Here is a 16,254-nt window from a genome sequence, read left to right as displayed (position 1 = left end):
AGCACACACAGAGCAGAGACAGCACCAGGTGGCAGTCTTGAATATGTCAAAGATTAGCCAGATATTGACTTTGGTACATTATTAGCATTATTGTGTAGCATCCAATTTAAAATGCACTACCCTCTTAAGTCTTAAACGTCCAAAAACTGCTATAAAAATAGTACAGTTTGTTTTTTTCCTGCTATTGTTTGGTCAAACCAAATATTGAATAATTATCAGGATTTTAACCCTTTAAAATGCATGCTCGTTTGATTACATGATGCTAATATGTTTATGGGAAAAAAAACACACAAAATATGAGTTACATTATATGGAAAATAACCATATTTTTTAAATTAATTAATTAATTAAATACACAAATAAATAACAGTGACATTAAGTGATCAAGCTGGCATTTAAACTGGTTTAAACCGTTCATCTGTTATGGTTTTAACAGTTTTTGGAAGTGGACATTTTTGTCCTAATGAATAAAGAAGACTGGGACCGTCCCATGTGGACCCTGTGGGCCGCAGCAGGTCGTCGCACCTCATGTTTAGCACACAGAGCTGTGTGTGTGTGCGCGCGTGTGTGCGTGTGCGTGTGTGTGTTTTCGTTTTTTTTTTTTTTCTCTCAAACTATCTTCGCGGATCCGCCCAGGAAGTGGCAGAAAGACAGAGGCAGAGCAAACACACGGAGCCAAGTCACACGTAACGTTAGCTTCTCTCTGCTTTTTCCACTAAGTCGAAGAAGCTGTGGGTTGTTTTTTTTTGTTTTTGTTTGACTCACACGTTCAGCCACATTTTACCCGGATTACAACACGTTCTTCTTGGGACAGGACACACACTGGTGCCGTGGACCCTGGAGCTCGTCTACATTCAGTCAACATGGCTATGAATGGCGGGGTTTTACTGTAACGCTTTTACCAGAGACGACGAAGCTGTGTTTCTAGTTTGAGAGCAACAAGACTTTGGGGTTTTTTGTGCGTGTGTTTGTCTGTTTTTGTGCGCTAACGGTGCTTTTATTTTGTCTTTCTACCACTTTGCCTGGACGCTGTTATCATGACGGTGAGTTAAAGTTCTCCGTGAAAGTACTATTTTGTTTTTCCTGTCTTCTTCTTCTTCTTCTTCTTCTTCTTCCTGAGTTTATATTGCTAATGAAATCTCGCCTGTCGCGAGCTTGTGTCACATTTAATTGAAAAAGTAAAGAAAAGTGGAACTTGTCGAGTTATACAACTCACTTTTCAGCATGTCAAAGTTCACTAGGACACAGCCGAATTGTCAATAACTTCATTTTGCCTCGTTATATCTTGAATTAACGTCTAATACTGTGCGTGTTAGCACTGTTTATATACATTTGAAATAAAAAATGGCACAATAATGGGTGGAAATCAAGTCATGAACTATTTAACTACTCCTGAGTCAGTTTGATGAATGCAAATGAGTAATAATAATACTAATTTATTGTTAGAATTATCTTTTTTTTAATTTGTAGTAGAATAAAAAATCAGTACATAATGATATAATCACTGAGATGTGACACTTTGAATGTTTTATCTCAGATTTGTTTGCTTTAAAACCAAGATGAACTGGTTTCCACCCTTCATACTTGGTAACATGAATGCTGAATTTATTGCTGTTTAAAAGCTTATCTAGTTCTGCTCTTGTCTGTGTGTCCATGGTATAAACAGATTTGAATATTTCTGCAGGTGTGGTGCAGTGCCATCTGTGGACCCCTCAGTGTTTACAGTTGCAGGATGTGTTTATAATTAGCAGCAGTGTCAGTTTAGCCCTGATGTTTTCCTGTTTTACTTTGCACACAGAGCTAATCTATTTAACAAAGCAGAGCCAAGTGAAGGGAGGGGGGGGGGAAACACCATACATGCTGTAATCTATGCTAATTTGAGACATGGGGTCAGGAAGAGTGGACGCCGTCGTCGTCTGTCGTCTGTCACCACTCTTTTTATGACCTTCTTCCCTCTGTCATAGAAGGACAGGTCATACAAAAACAAGGAGAAGCCCTGTTGCATTATGGTTATTCATAACACATGCCGGGCCTTCTTTCTTGACTGCTCCCTGACCTTGCTTTTTTCGGCATGTATAGACAAGATAACTTTAATTTATGAAGAGGTTTGGCTCCCATTTACAAACATGCAGTTTGGGTAAGCAGGAAAACACCCTCAGAAATATCTTTTAAAATTTAATTATACTTTTTATTTAATTCAGTTGCTCTACATCACGAGGGCGGTGATGACAGTAACTGCTAAAAACAAAAGAAATGTGTTTAACATCAGCTTTGTCTCGTGCAGCTGTCAGCCCGTGAGATGCGCTTCCTGTTTACAGGCAACACCTGGTGTGTTGTGGGTATGACGTCGTTGCGATGCGTTTGTTTGTGTTTCTCTCTGTTGAGATCGAGAGGAAACTTTAAAATTTCTCAACGTTTGTGAGATTAAAGAAGATCAGTGTCATAAATGGAGCTGGATTACACGGAAAGAAGCTGGGTGGAGCTGTGGTTTACGGGAACACAAGTCAAGTCAGGATGGGGATATACCTACAAAACTCTTAAGAGTTCAAATATGAGCAATAAGGATTGTTAAAAAAAAACCAACATAGTTTTTGAATAGGTGATGGGCGTGAGATCAGGTGGGAAATGAGGCGACAAACGCAGCGAGAGATGAGGAATGTAGAAGTGAAGAATGATAAATTACGGCAGGAATGTATGCTGGAAAAAGTTGCCTAATCTTAATCTGGGATCAGCACTTCTTGAGGTACCCCGCGCATGTTTTCCTCTTCCTGTCATCGAGTCTAAAGCTAAAGCAGGCCTGTTCCTGGAAGCAGTGCAGCAGCTAAGACTTCTAATCTATCGTCTCCCACTGCACCGCCGACGCCAGAGACAGTGCATGCATGCGTTATATTTCATAATGAGTTATTACAGAGGAGTGACTGTCGACACTGGTGTACCTCTCCTCCCTGCTGCACCAACCACGTACTGCTGCGTTTAATCTTCATGTCAGCAGTCTGCAGGTTATTTGTGAGGTTGCAGTGACTGTTGGCCTGTTTATCCTGTTGTGTCATTCTTATATTTCACACTTGTCATTTTCACACCTCCTGCATCTGCCTTTGCAGCCGTCGCTTATTTTTTTCATATCTGGTGCAAAGGGTTCTCGCCCTCGCCCGAAAAAACTTCATATGTGAAAGTCGTTGCATTATTTTTCAGTGGTAAATGGCCTCCACTTGATCTTCTGTAGTTGCTGGTTTTTGGGAGTCCCTCTCCCGATCGTGGGCCATCTTTTTATGGTTAAAGACTCGTGTTTTTCCTTTGGTAGCCATTCAGTTGTTGTGCAGATACAGAACTCGATCACAGGCTTCTTTCTTTCTTTCTTGAAACAGTGGTGAAACTTTGAGGGTTTTTTTTTTTTAGCTGGACAGTGCTGTAAGGTTTTATAGTCTACAGTTATGCACCACATTGGGAATTATGCTCCTTGTTTACAAGTGAATATGTTGCAGAGTAGAGGTCAACTGATGTGTTTTTCTATGCTAATCAGGACCAATGGTAGCAGATGTATGAAACAGATGTTTATATGTCCCTGCTGGGGTTTTTCGCTCTCTCTATTTCTTCCATCTGATGAAATATTGCAGGGTTGTACTTTATGTGCTTTAAATGCTTGAAAGTGCTTGAATTCTAATGCTGTGTTTTAAGGTTTGAAAAGTGCTGGAATTTTTTGGATACAGTGCTTGGAAATTGTGACTGTAATTCTTTCACAATGAATTTAACATACAGAAAGCATAAATGTAAACACCTGCTGGTATCGGTGCAGATTTTACAAGTTTCGACGTGTATTTTGAGAACGCAAGTTTCTCCATAACTGCGAGTCATACGTGTGTCATTTGTGCCAAAACATCTTCATGATAAACATGTCATAAGCGCTCTTATTATATTGAGAATGCCCTACCTTTCACAATGGGTTTGTAATACACTTTGTCCCATATATTTCCCTCTTCTTTTTGTTCTGGTTATAACCCGTTTTTTTATTTTTTTTGTTCTCCTCAAAAATCCTTTGAGAGCTGCTTGTGATAAAGGTCTCGATGACTGACCACAGACGGCTGATTTACACACACACACAACTTTACATGACGATCAGTGAACCTGACACTGTGTTCTTCTGCCTCGCAGCCTGACCTCCTGAACTTTAAAAAGGGATGGATGTCAAAACTGGACAACAGTGGAGAGGTAAAGTAGAGCTGCTTCACCATCTTCTCTTGCCTTCTTGACTCAATCCCTCACTCCTCATAGGAACGTTTGTGTGTAAACGATAGTCTCAGATTATCCTTGTAATGAAACTACAATAATAGCTCAGTGGCTTTAGGCACATAATGGTGTCTCGTCTCCTTGAATGGCAGTTGTAATGTCAATTTCATACTTTAAGTCTTCAGTTTATCACAAGGCATTCATGTGTCACTGCCAAGTGTGTTGAAGTTGAACATTAATACAAACTTTTTTTGTTATTGTTCTTTTTCTTATTGTTTTGAAACTCTCTGTATTCGGATCTCAGATTAATTCATAATCTTGTGTGTTTAGTGGAAGAAGCATTGGTTTGTCCTGACTGATGCTGGACTCAAGTACTACAGAGACTCCAGTGCAGAGGAGGTAGGTTGTGTTTTATATGTGACTTTTTGTAATCCTCTTCTCCCTGATGGCATTTATCAAACCAAACTGGCAGAGTTGGCGTTCCAAGCAGAAGAGAGTGTGCAGTGTGGTGTATAGTTTCTGACAATGAAGGGTGTATCCTGTTTCTGTGAAGATCGTGATTGTTTTGTTGTGTTTTCGGCGCAGAAAGATGATATGGATGGGGAGATTGACCTGAAACACTGTGTGAAGGTGTCTGAGTTTGATGTGGAGAAGAACTACGGCTTTCAGATACAGGTTTGTGTCTTTGTGACTGGTTGTACCCACTGTGTTGTCATTTCCTTTTTCATTCTCTTTCATTATCCTCTCTCTGTGTTTCTCCTTTGCATCATTTCTATCTCATTTTACATTTCCATCTCCCTTTAATTGTGTCCTCTTTTGTTCCTGCAGACGAGAGAGGCCGTGTACACGCTGTCTGCCATGACGGCCGGGATCAGGCGGAACTGGATCGAGGTTTTGAAGAAGTCTGTCAGGCCGAGCAGCTCTCCAGACCTCACACAGTAATTGCAGTTCAATTATTGTACACAATTAATTAAGCTTAAGTTTAATGTAAGAATAACATGTTGACATTTAGATGGTGACTATGTGTATTATATTGTCAGACCCTGGCACACTGGCCTCTAATGCTCTCACAGTTAATGTGACTTTATTGTCAGGAAATTACCTAATTGTGAGTTTGGGGTCACCTGTATAATTTTTTTGTATTTTCCATTAAAAGTCACACTTTTGTTCATTTATTCATCATCAAAGAACCAGCAAAACTGTTTTTAGCTGTGCTAACATCATTGCACAAGGGTTTTCAAGGGTTTTCTAATCATCCTATAGCCTTTAACGTGATTAACAAACACAATGTACCATTAGAACACTGGAAATGGGCCTCTATACACCTATGTACATATTCCATTAAAAACCAGACATTTGCAGCTAGAATGGTCGTTTACCACATTAACAATGTATAGAGTGTATTTCTGATTCATTTAATGTTCTATTCATTGAAAAAAATGTATCCTAATTCCTCCAAACAAGGACATTTCTAAGTGACCCCAGACTTTTGAACGTATAGCTGATGAATCACTATTTCACATTTTCTTTTGTCAAGATAAGCAGTTAGTCTGTTTCCTTGATTCAAATCAGCGTGAACTGATCATTTTGGGTGTAACCCCCTTCAAACATTGACATTTAAGACATTAGTATGGTTTATTGTACAATTAAGCTCACACTCAGTGTTTTAACAGTTTTTGCTGGAGCTCATCCTTTAATAAACACAGTCAAATAAGCAGCTCTGTTACTCACAAGCACAAAGTTACTTTGGCTCTGCTTTAGTTGCTGTGCACTTTGGCAGATGCATATGAATCAAAGTAGTTTCTAATGACACTTAACACGATATATTTTGTTTTGTTAATGACTCACAGCCATTGATTTACTGTAGGAATTATGAGGTTATCGTCTAAAAGAATACATCTCTTTTCTTCTCCAGATTACCAGACAGCAACAGTGACAAAGAGAACTCACATTCACGCTTTCTGCAGTCGGCCCGTCGCCCGTCGTCACGTCACAACGACGGCCAGTCGGACCCTCCCGCCCTCATGCCTCCCGCTCAGCGCAGGTTCGACTACGTCGAGCTGTCACCTGTCCCCGCGTCCTCCGCTCCTCTTCCGTCCCATCAGAGGGAAGCGGGAGAGGGCCAGGGGAGGGAGCATGTCCAGTGGCAGGAGGAGAGGAACACAAACAGCCAGTGGGAGGCGCTGCTTTCCAGGAAGGGCACGAGCACGGGGTCCAATCAAAGGCTACGCTTGGAGGACGAGCTGGAGAGGAAGTGGTCCGAGTTTGAACGCATGCCTTTGAAGGAGATGAGCGCTTTGCCGACCATGGGATCACGGCCCTCCAGCCAGTCAGCCAATGAGGCGCTGCAGAGGGAGGTAGTGCGTGGAGATGATTTTCCTCATTTGCGAAAATGAATTAAAATGCAAATTAAACCCTTCATCTCTTTGGATGAAGTTTAAATTTCCCATTTCTATCTTTTAACATCTAAATCTATTTTTTCTAACTTTTCTCTGCTCTTCAACACTGTTTTCCAGTTGAAATATTGGACTTTTATATTATTAGATCGTGGGAAACGAGTGTTGAAGATACTGCCTGTTCTGTCTCTGTGTGATTTGATGTGCGGCTTGGTTTGAATCCACTGTGTATTTGTAGACTCTTAATCTGCAACATGAGGCTTAGGAAAAAAAAAAGCTCTGCTCAGCTTTTAAATAGACAAACAATTTATAGACACTTGGTAAATTCATGTCAAAGAGAAGCCAGTGTGTTAAAGCTTCTTTAGATGATAAATTCAGCTTTAAGAGCGGATAAAAGTTGAGGTTTTTTTCAAACATGAAATCCAACTGTGCATAAATTGATAGATCCCACGATCGCCCCCAACCTTTGTCGACCAGTGGGCTTTACCTCCGTCCTTGTCTTTTCTCAGGTGGCGTCACTGAGGCAGCAGCTGGAGGATCTACATCAGGGGGGAAGAGGAAGGGGTGGGATTGGGGGGGGAGGAGACGTGCGGCGAGGCTGCGGTCCTGAGACTCCCTGCGGCCGCAGCCTGGTGAGCATGGAGCGAGCTCACCGACACGCGGTGGAGGAGCTGCAGAGGCAACACGAACGCCAGGTGAAGGAGCTGGAGACGGAGAAGAGCAGGATGCTGCTGGAGGAGACGCAGGACACGGCACGAGGTCAGCAGACTGTAGTGATGGTCATGCCATCAATATCTTAGTCATCTGATGAAATATTAGAGGTTTACTCAACTTATAGTAGGTATTATATGAATTTACATTGTGTGTTTTTTTCTATAACAAACCACATTTAAAGGGGAAAAAAATTAATTCCACTCCAGGGCAGAGTCAATAGATGCTAGATCTGTTGGTAATGCATTTTTTAAACATTACTGTCATATTTAAAGTTGTATTGGACAGCATTTTGGCTTAAACCTGCTATTAAGATGTTAAGAAATGACACAATCTGTATTTATATTGATCTCCTCTCTAAGCCTTGCTTTAAATTTCTTTTAAATTAATTTTCCCTTTTGGGAAAACAGTGATTTGTGTGTTTGTATTATTCCATGTCCACAACAGTCTGCACATAAGGGTGTTGCTTCTGTTGTAACACAACACCACACCAACTCTGAGGTGTCCTTGTTTGTTGTCTTGCTACCAGTTACTGTTTTATTAACAGCTGCCGAACAGGAACAGGGACACTTAAGTTGTTTGCTGCCCTTAAACATTGCATCACTTTAGTCGTCTTTTTTAGTTGCCGTTATCCAGAGGACGTGTTGAAGTTCCTGTGTTTCTGTTTCAGTGATGGAGGCTTTGAGGAAGAAGCACAAGGAGGAGTTGGAGCGAGAGGTGGAGACGGTGAAGAGGCTGAGCAGCGGGATGTTGGACTCGCAGACGCTGCGAGCGCAGCAACAGTAAGACGTTTTTCTGATCGTTTTCTGTCCCAGTTATAGACAGTGGATACTGAGCATCTACACTCTGGTGTTCAGATAACATTTATTAATGATTTAATGGAAAAGAAAGATTAAATACAATTTCTTGGTGTGGTCTGGGACCTGGTGGTCTGGCACAAAATCATCACATTAAATATGTTAGAGGGAAGTTATTATAGAGAATTGCATATTCTCAATCAGAAAGTATATATAAATAATTATATCGTTCATTACTTTTACCATATTTGAGTTATTGTGTATGTGAAGGGGTAGGGAGTACAACGTACAAAATAATATAATGCAATGCAGAAAAGGACCGACAGATTAATAGATAACGCAGAATATAGAGACCACACAAATGACCTTAAAAAATACAAGCTCTAAAATCTCCGGATTTGATTCATAATTCAAAGCAAGAAATAACTTGTTTATAAAAATTATTTTCAGAGAGGAGGGGGATATCATTTTAGAGGGAAACTACATTTAAAAATGCAACTCTGCAATCTCTTAAGTTATGGAATTATCTTAAGTCAAAACATAAATCATTTTAGAATATGCATAACACACATTTTTAAATAAATATAAGGATGGAGAACAGCAGTTTAATCCAGGATGGTAGTGGAAATGTTGTTGTATAAACTGTATATTAATTATTGGAGAGAGGGTAAAGTAGTCGTTAGATTGAGACGAAATACGTGCATATGAAGACTGTAAACCCCTCCCCAGTCCTGTATAAGCGTATTGCCTTAAAAATAAATTCTTGGTTGTTGCCCGGCCCTCAGTCTCCAACAGTGCAGCCAAACGCTGGTAAAGTACAGTATGTGAATAACTTCCTTGTGCCTTTTAAGTGGAAGTTAGTTGACCACAAAAAGGGTTTTCAGTGAATTTGCAGACGGTACAACGATCCAGAGTTTCCTCGTCTGAGCGAGGCCATTACAGCAGCAGCAGCAGCCACTGAGTCTTGATCGGCACTAGAGGAATGCAGAAGCGTTTGGTCATGGATTAGTTTCCCTTTATAAGCTTCACAAGGCCTTTGACACAATGCTACGTCAATGCTGCTACTGGAACCTGCATTTTAGGGCTTAGCGGCGCTGCCTACTCTGCACTTTTCTGCTGATTCACACACTCTTCCTTATTTTTTGTGTTCGTCGGTCGTGAGCTGTAAAGATGTTATGAACCCACAGTAGAGAATACTTTCCTCTTGTAAATGGAAAAACAAACACACAGTCATGCCTTCTCCCAGCATGTTGCTGTTATTGAATGCAATACATATTATAACAATAATGCATAACATACTTCAGAAGTGCACAGTTGCCTGTGATGTATAAGCTCCATCTGTGTGTTTCTATTGTTGTATTTTTTGCATCATATTTTAATGTGGTATCGGTTTGTTTCTGCAGGGCAGAAAGTCAGTCCTTGCACAGAGAGCTGGCCGGACTGTCAGAGCGCTATTCACAGAAGTGTCTGGAGCTAAACCGAGCTGAACAAACCAACGCTGAGAGAGAGAGAGCCATCAGCCGCAAGGAGAGAGACATGGAGCAGCTGAAGAAAGAGAACCAGGTGACCTTTCAGCACAGTCTTATTCTCATTCTACTTTTTTGCATGAATAACACTGCAGGTGTCAGTGTGGGGTTAAGCCAGTCTGGGGTCGTCATTCAAAATTGATGCAATATTTTCTGGTGCAGGACTTAAAGGTCCGTTTGGCAGAGGAGATCAGCCGTATACGATCCGGTGTTACAGATCAGGGCTCAAAGGACAACAAAGACAGGACATCCTGTGAACTGGAGGTAAGGCGCTTTATGACGGTATAAACTAAAACCTGGTGAGGAGGGTGTGTGTCCGTGCAACTGTAATTCTAAATTTTGAAAATAAAGCAAATTCACTTGAGTTGCTTTCACTCGGTTAATAATCAGTCATCTGCTAAAAAATAGAAGAAAAAGTGAAGTGTTATTGGATTTATTTAGGACGACTATTGCCTAGGATACCTGTTTGTAGATGGGTTGATATCAGATAAAGCACAGATGCTCATTTAAACAACAACATAAACTGTCCCTGGCTGTACCCAGTGACACCTGAGGTTAGTAGAAGTGGTGTAAAGATAAAAGATGGATCATCTTTAACAGTAATGTGCAGTTGTTTGTTAATACTCAGCAGGTTTAATGATACCAAACAACAGCTCCGAGAACTATCTCATCAATGAGTAAAGGTCACAAGTTACAGAATATTGGAGGTTTGAAGGTGAACTGGCATCATGTCGATATGTAAAGCATGACATTTTACAGTTTTAATGACAGTAAGTGATGATACACACATGTTAAGTGAACTGCTGAGTCAATAGAGAGTTATATGACAGGAAAACATTGGATTGAAGTAATAAAATATGTTCTCTGTGTTTGTTTTTTCTGCCAGGTTCTTCTCCGGGTGAAAGAAAACGAGATCGAGTACTTACACAAAGAGATCGGCTGCCTGAGGAATGAACTGCAGTTTCTTAACACGGTAAATAACGCTTGCACGGTTCTGTTTCTAGTTCTCTAGCATCTGTGAGCGTTTAGTTTTACTGGAAAGTGTCATTTCAAAAGAGTAGGAAAAATAACAGATAAGACTATCTGGCAATTGCTGTGGTTTTCTACACATTGATAAGTTACTGTTTTAAACACATTTAGAAGAAAATGTGCAGGCTTTCTTGACACAAAGTGGGTTAAAATGAACCTTAAAAACCTGAATGGAGACATAGGGAAAAAATGGCATAATATATGCCACTTTTATTTTTAATTTAAATTATTTTTATTAAGAAATTGCTTGGTGTTCTTAATTTAAGACACTTTCTTATTCACATGTGGTGACCCGTACTTTTGCACCACCTACTGCTTATCTTGGAGATCTGACTCACAATAATTGGAACCACATGGAAGCACATTTTGTTTTCCTGATATTTTGATTTGCCACAAAAGATTGCTTCGCATTTCCCTGGAGAACTGGCGTCAGTGAGCTTGTATGACAGATGGTAGATCTGGGAGCAGACTGACGAACCAAAAATCCTTTCTCTATCCCTCTTTGCTCTGCAGGAGAAACGCGTGGCCTGTGAACGATACACGGAGGTGCGCGAAGAGCTGAGTGGCATGAAGGGCCGGAGCGAGCGAGAGATCCAGAGTTTAAAGGAGCATCTGAGGTTGGCCATGGCTGCTCTGCACGAGGGACAGAAACTGGGGAACAGCCTGGACCACTGAGAAACCTGTTGCTGGTACTAAACGTGCACCATGTAGGGATATAGAGTTTTTTTTTTTTCCTTTCAGATTTCTATTTGCAGGTTTTTATTGTTTTATTTTCGTTGCACAGGTGTGTCTACAGGCGACTGAAGCAAAGATGTATAGAGGAGCAGAGGACTGTGTGGGGACCATGATCGTGCCTTAGATTTCAATCATTCTGCCAAGCAGCAGCATAGAGTAGATATTAGCTGGTTTTATTACACTGGGCTACACATGATGTATAAAAACTGCACTTTTTTTTATTCTAGCTTTTGTTTTTTTGCGTGAGTGAAAGCATGTGTGAGTGCACATTTTTGTCTTAAAACTGGAACATTTGCCGAGCAGCATGTGATATATATTTTTATCAGGTATTGTAGATACAGAGTTCATGCTGCGTTAGCTTTGTGTTGGATAAACTTCTCCTTGCCATTGCGTCTTCTACAAACAAACAGACCGATAAAGAAGAGCTACTGTCATCGCAGTTTATGTTGTACAGCTTATGGTTCACGTTTCCTGGCGTTTCTTAGGAAATGGGTGCTGATCATTTGGTGTAGTTTGGAAACATTTTTTTTAAATCTGAAGAAAATTGGGATTGCTGCACGACAAGACAGCGAAAGGTTTTTGTTTGTTTTAATTCCTATCATGAGTGAGAAGTTGGTCTAATTGTATAGACTCATATATTTAGGATCATTCATGCAAAAGCTGTTGAATGAATGTCGTCCCACATCATAGATGTCTTTATTTTTAAACCATGGCTGAGAAGCAACAACTGAAGCTTCTCGTCCTCCCTGATCATTCTTTGGCACGTGCTGTGTGTGCCACGCCCACAACAAGATGACAGGTGTTGCATTGATGAGCCAATTTTTTCTTCTTTTTTTATGGACAGTATGTATTGTGATAAAATGACAATGATCTACCTGCATTTTTGAAAACCTTTTCATATTTAATGTATTGAAGAGTCTGTATCATTCTTTATAAATTATACACATTTTTTTGCAATCATTAAAAAAAAGGTCAGCAAAAGCTGTTTGTGCAATGTCGGTGATTTCTACAGACTAAAGGAACGGAGTCAATATCTATATATAACACTCGTGTGTATATATATAATTATAAATTATGTAATTTAAGTTCCTCCAGTTTCCTTTGGAAATTCGTCTTAGTTTTACAGGTTTTCTGTGTTCAGTAGAGTAGTTTCAGTTAGAATTAATTTAACATGAACGACATTTAGAAAATAAAAGCATAACCCCAGTGGGGATTGTTTACCCAGCAAAAATGCTCATGTGAGGGAGACGCTGTAAATCTGTAAATCTGCCTTTATTATATACATTATAACTAACTCTGTCCAGTAAGCTCGTATAGATAGATGTTGCAGTTCTAATTAAGGCACTAATCTGAAAAGAAATACTCGTCAAAATAAGTAACAATTGATAATTAAAATAATTAAAATAAAAACAAACACTACATACAAGATTTTTATGGAATTAGGAAATCAAATTCTGGACTGTCTGCGACTTCTAGCCCCTGCGCTGACTACTCCTTACCGCCAGGTGGCACTACCATAAGCTATGCGGCGTTAGCGAACATTATTACCCCCAACGAGAAGCTCCAAAGCGGAAGTGCGCTGCATCGACTGCTGCCATGGCGTCTACGGCGGCTGCTCGAACGGCTGCAGGTGCTGCCAAAGTTGTTAAACCCATTTTTAGTCGGGACCTGGACGAAGCTAAGCGGAGGGTCCGGGAGCTGTACCGAGCCTGGTACCGAGAAATCCCCAACACTGGTAAGTTTGCGCTGCGACCGCTGTCGGACACGTTAGAGCAGCGTCAGCGTCAAGGTCGTGTCTGTGTGGAGGTTAGCTGCTAGCTAACGGCTACATAAACATAACACTCCGACAAGATGTGTTGAATAGTAATTGACTGTGGCGTCGATATAGCAATAACCACAGTATTATCGTAACATTAACTCTCCCCGGTGTTAAATGAGACGATAATATAATTATACATTATCGATAAAATAATCTCATTTTACTTGTCTGTGTGTTGTCATGTCTTATGGGACAGAAATACTATATTTTCAGATCAAGACTAGGGCTGCAATAAGCGATCTTTCTCATTGTCAAGCAAGTGGCTTAATATTTTCTCAAGTAAGTCTTAATAGTCTTAATATAAAGACACTGTCAGAATCGTATTCGGTCTCTATTGTAACATGCTAGCAGGAATACGAGTTCCATTAGCATGCAATGTAAACATCATAGTTTTAGTAATCTAATTCAGAATATGGTCAATGGTCGCTTTATTGGTGTGTGGATTTTTTGACAAATGTTGGTTTATGTGTGACAGTCCATCCCCTTCCCATTCAGTTCCCAGATTAAAGGTAGACATGGAGGATTACAGAATTATAACCGCCTGTGACAAACGTCTTTGATGTTTTTGTTTTACTAGTTGAGGAATTCATGTGATTTAGGATGTTTATATTTACCTCTAGTTACTTCCTATGGGCCTTTCTGCATTGTGTTTCCATGTTCTCCGTGTGTGTGTGGTATTCTCTGGTTTCCTCCCAGTCCAAAAACATTCAGATTTGGGGATTAAGCAAATTGGACACTGTAAATTGACTATAGGTGTGAGTGTTAGAGTGGATGGTTGTTTGTCTCTATGTGGCCCTGTGATGGACTGGTGACCTGTCCAGGGTGTACACTGCCTTTTGCCCTATGTCGGCTGGAATTGGCACCAGCGACTCCCTCAACCCTAATGTGGAGGAGAAAATGGATCAATGGAAACTTCACTTTTTGCTGGCATGTCTTTCTCTCCAGTTTCCATTTTCCAGCTGGACATCACAGTGCGTCAGGGGAGAGACCAACTGAGGGAGGTGTTCAACCAAAACAAGCATGTCTCTGATCCACGTGTGATTGACATGTTGGTCATAAAGGTAAAAACAACCTTGCACTACATCGTTTTGACTGTTTGACTCATTGCTGCCCTAGAACGTAGGTGGTATGCAGTTACTGACATTGTTCTGTGTGTGTGTGTGTGTGTGTGTGTGTGTGTGTATATTATTTAACCTGTAGGGTAAAATGGAGCTGGAGGAAACAATCAAAGTTTGGAAGCAGAAGACCCACGTGATGCGTTATTTCAAGGAGACCGAGGAACCTCGTCCTACTGACTTCCTGTCCAAATTCTACCAGGGTCATGACCCATGAACTGTGTGGCTTCTGATCTCTGACGTCACTTCCATTATGTCCAGTGTAACTTATGTTACCCTCTACTGTAAATACACACTTAACACTCATATGCCGAAAGTGTTGTCTCTTATTACTTACAAGGAGCCTTTCAACAAATGAAGAAAGAAAAACAACAGTTTCTTCATGCATATTTAACTGATCTTTGAATCGCAAATGTCTTTCATTTGGAGATTTGGGATGAAGTGCCCCTTTTTTACGATGGGCATGGAATAAATGTTCGTTTTTATATGCCAGGAAATCCTAGTCCATATTGTTTTGGTACACTGAAAAACATCAACATTACATCCACTGAACATGCGCTGTATTTTTCACCTTCAATTCCCTTTTATTAAGAAGATTATGCATGCAAAAATGGTACTCGGCGAGGAACAGCCCAATCTCAGTGTTGTCAACAGCAAAAAAAAACCTGAATCCAGTACAGACACCTCAACAAATATGCAGCAGTGGAACAAGTTTATCTGCTCAGAGGCTCACACTCCTACTGCTCCCAGTGGTAGATACAAAACAAGACGACCTGTGGAGGAAAAAAAAGAGTGTGAGCGGTGACAAGTTGTGGATACAGTATGTTATTAACCTCCGCCAAGGAGGTATATATTTTCGCCGGAGTTTGTTTGTCTGTCTGTCTGTCTGTTGGCAACATAACTCGAAAAGTTGCAGACAGATTTGGATGAAAATTTCAGGAAATGTCCACAATGGGACCAGGAACAAGTGATCAAATTTGGGGCGTGATCCGTTGACGCTCTCACTATTTTTATTGCTATTTTGGGGTGGAGGGAATAGGGAATATCGCGATAAAACTCAAAAACAGGACAATGGTAGCAAATTCACCAAATGCCATATTAGAGAGTGATTTTAGCAATTTTTAAATTTAGAAACAACGTAGACATTTTTTGCTCAAATGCAGCATCAGTGTGCCTCTTACTTGTGTTTGAACCTTTTTTACCACATTCTAACTGGGAAGCCCACAAAGCAAGCCAGTGATACCTGGTAACCAGGAAGCTTCACAGTTCTCCTCTCAGTCGTCATCGTCGTCGTCCTCGGGGACAAAGATGTCGTGCTCCTCCAGCAGCGCAGCAAAGTTCTTGCTGATCCGAGTTCCCACATACAAGAAGGGCACCACTACCACAGCGATCCGGAAAAGGCCGAAGGGGGTCTGTTCCCCAGTGTCCCACACACATCACCATAGAAACAAGTGCGTTAGTTCATGGAAACAGCAACTTCCCTCTGGGTCTGATCGCAGCTGCTCGGTTTCAACACTCACCTTCTTGGGTTTGGGCAGAACGGCACCGGAGGACGTGCACACAGCCGTGCGGCGCGGTGTCCCCGCCGTCCCCGGTCCGTCGGAGCGGGTCAGCGGTGAAGCGCGGCCGCGTCTGAACACCGAGAGCCTGGCCAAGCGACCGAGCGCCGACGCCATGTTTATTTGACAGTGTTTTGGTGCGGCAGCGATGCGGAAAACGGGAAGAAACGCGTTGTAATGTGGGTGAGCAACAGCGCCGCCCCGCGACAATAACGGCACATTAATGTGCAGCAGGTTGCACCAGTACAAACGAGGGTTTTATTCAAGAGCTGGAAAGAGACTACTAAAGTAAAAATAATTGGTCTAAAAATATACTCAAGTTAAAATAAGTAAAGTAGCTCGT

At 41.0% G+C, this 16,254-nt stretch overlaps 3 protein-coding genes across 3 annotated transcripts; 2 read left to right on the top strand and 1 right to left on the bottom strand.

The window, feature by feature from the left end:
* Positions 1-997: 997 nt before the first annotated feature.
* On the top strand, positions 998-11,527 carry triobpb (TRIO and F-actin binding protein b). Its single transcript, XM_083896539.1, has 13 exons — positions 998-1,043; positions 4,150-4,206; positions 4,555-4,623; positions 4,810-4,899; positions 5,053-5,162; positions 6,140-6,581; positions 7,130-7,379; positions 8,002-8,113; positions 9,532-9,691; positions 9,817-9,918; positions 10,541-10,627; positions 11,197-11,372; positions 11,468-11,527. The coding sequence occupies exons 1-12, from the start codon at positions 1,038-1,040 to the stop codon at positions 11,356-11,358; spliced, it is 1,647 nt and encodes a 548-aa protein (XP_083752665.1). The 5' UTR covers positions 998-1,037; the 3' UTR covers positions 11,359-11,372; positions 11,468-11,527.
* A 1,471-nt stretch (positions 11,528-12,998) lies between these two features.
* ndufa6 (NADH:ubiquinone oxidoreductase subunit A6) lies at positions 12,999-14,794 on the top strand. The gene is made up of 3 exons (XM_083896284.1): positions 12,999-13,153; positions 14,183-14,298; positions 14,438-14,794. Exons 1-3 carry the CDS (start codon positions 13,015-13,017, stop codon positions 14,567-14,569), a joined length of 387 nt encoding a protein of 128 aa, XP_083752410.1. The 5' UTR covers positions 12,999-13,014; the 3' UTR covers positions 14,570-14,794.
* Positions 14,795-14,937: 143 nt separating this feature from the next.
* smdt1a (single-pass membrane protein with aspartate-rich tail 1a) lies at positions 14,938-16,028 on the bottom strand (the record flags this gene model as incomplete). The annotated part of the gene is made up of 3 exons (XM_083896731.1): positions 14,938-15,125; positions 15,596-15,764; positions 15,873-16,028. The coding sequence occupies 2 exons, from the start codon at positions 16,026-16,028 to the stop codon at positions 15,627-15,629; spliced, it is 294 nt and encodes a 97-aa protein (XP_083752857.1). The 3' UTR covers positions 14,938-15,125; positions 15,596-15,626.
* Between the last annotated feature and the right edge of the window lie 226 nt (positions 16,029-16,254).

This window comes from Microchirus variegatus (genome assembly GCF_963457635.1).
Source record: "Microchirus variegatus genome assembly, chromosome: 10".
NCBI classification, from domain to species: domain Eukaryota; kingdom Metazoa; phylum Chordata; class Actinopteri; order Pleuronectiformes; family Soleidae; genus Microchirus; species Microchirus variegatus.
The sequence above is the reverse complement of the archived record's forward strand: the minus strand, read 5'-3'. Positions and strand labels throughout refer to the sequence as shown.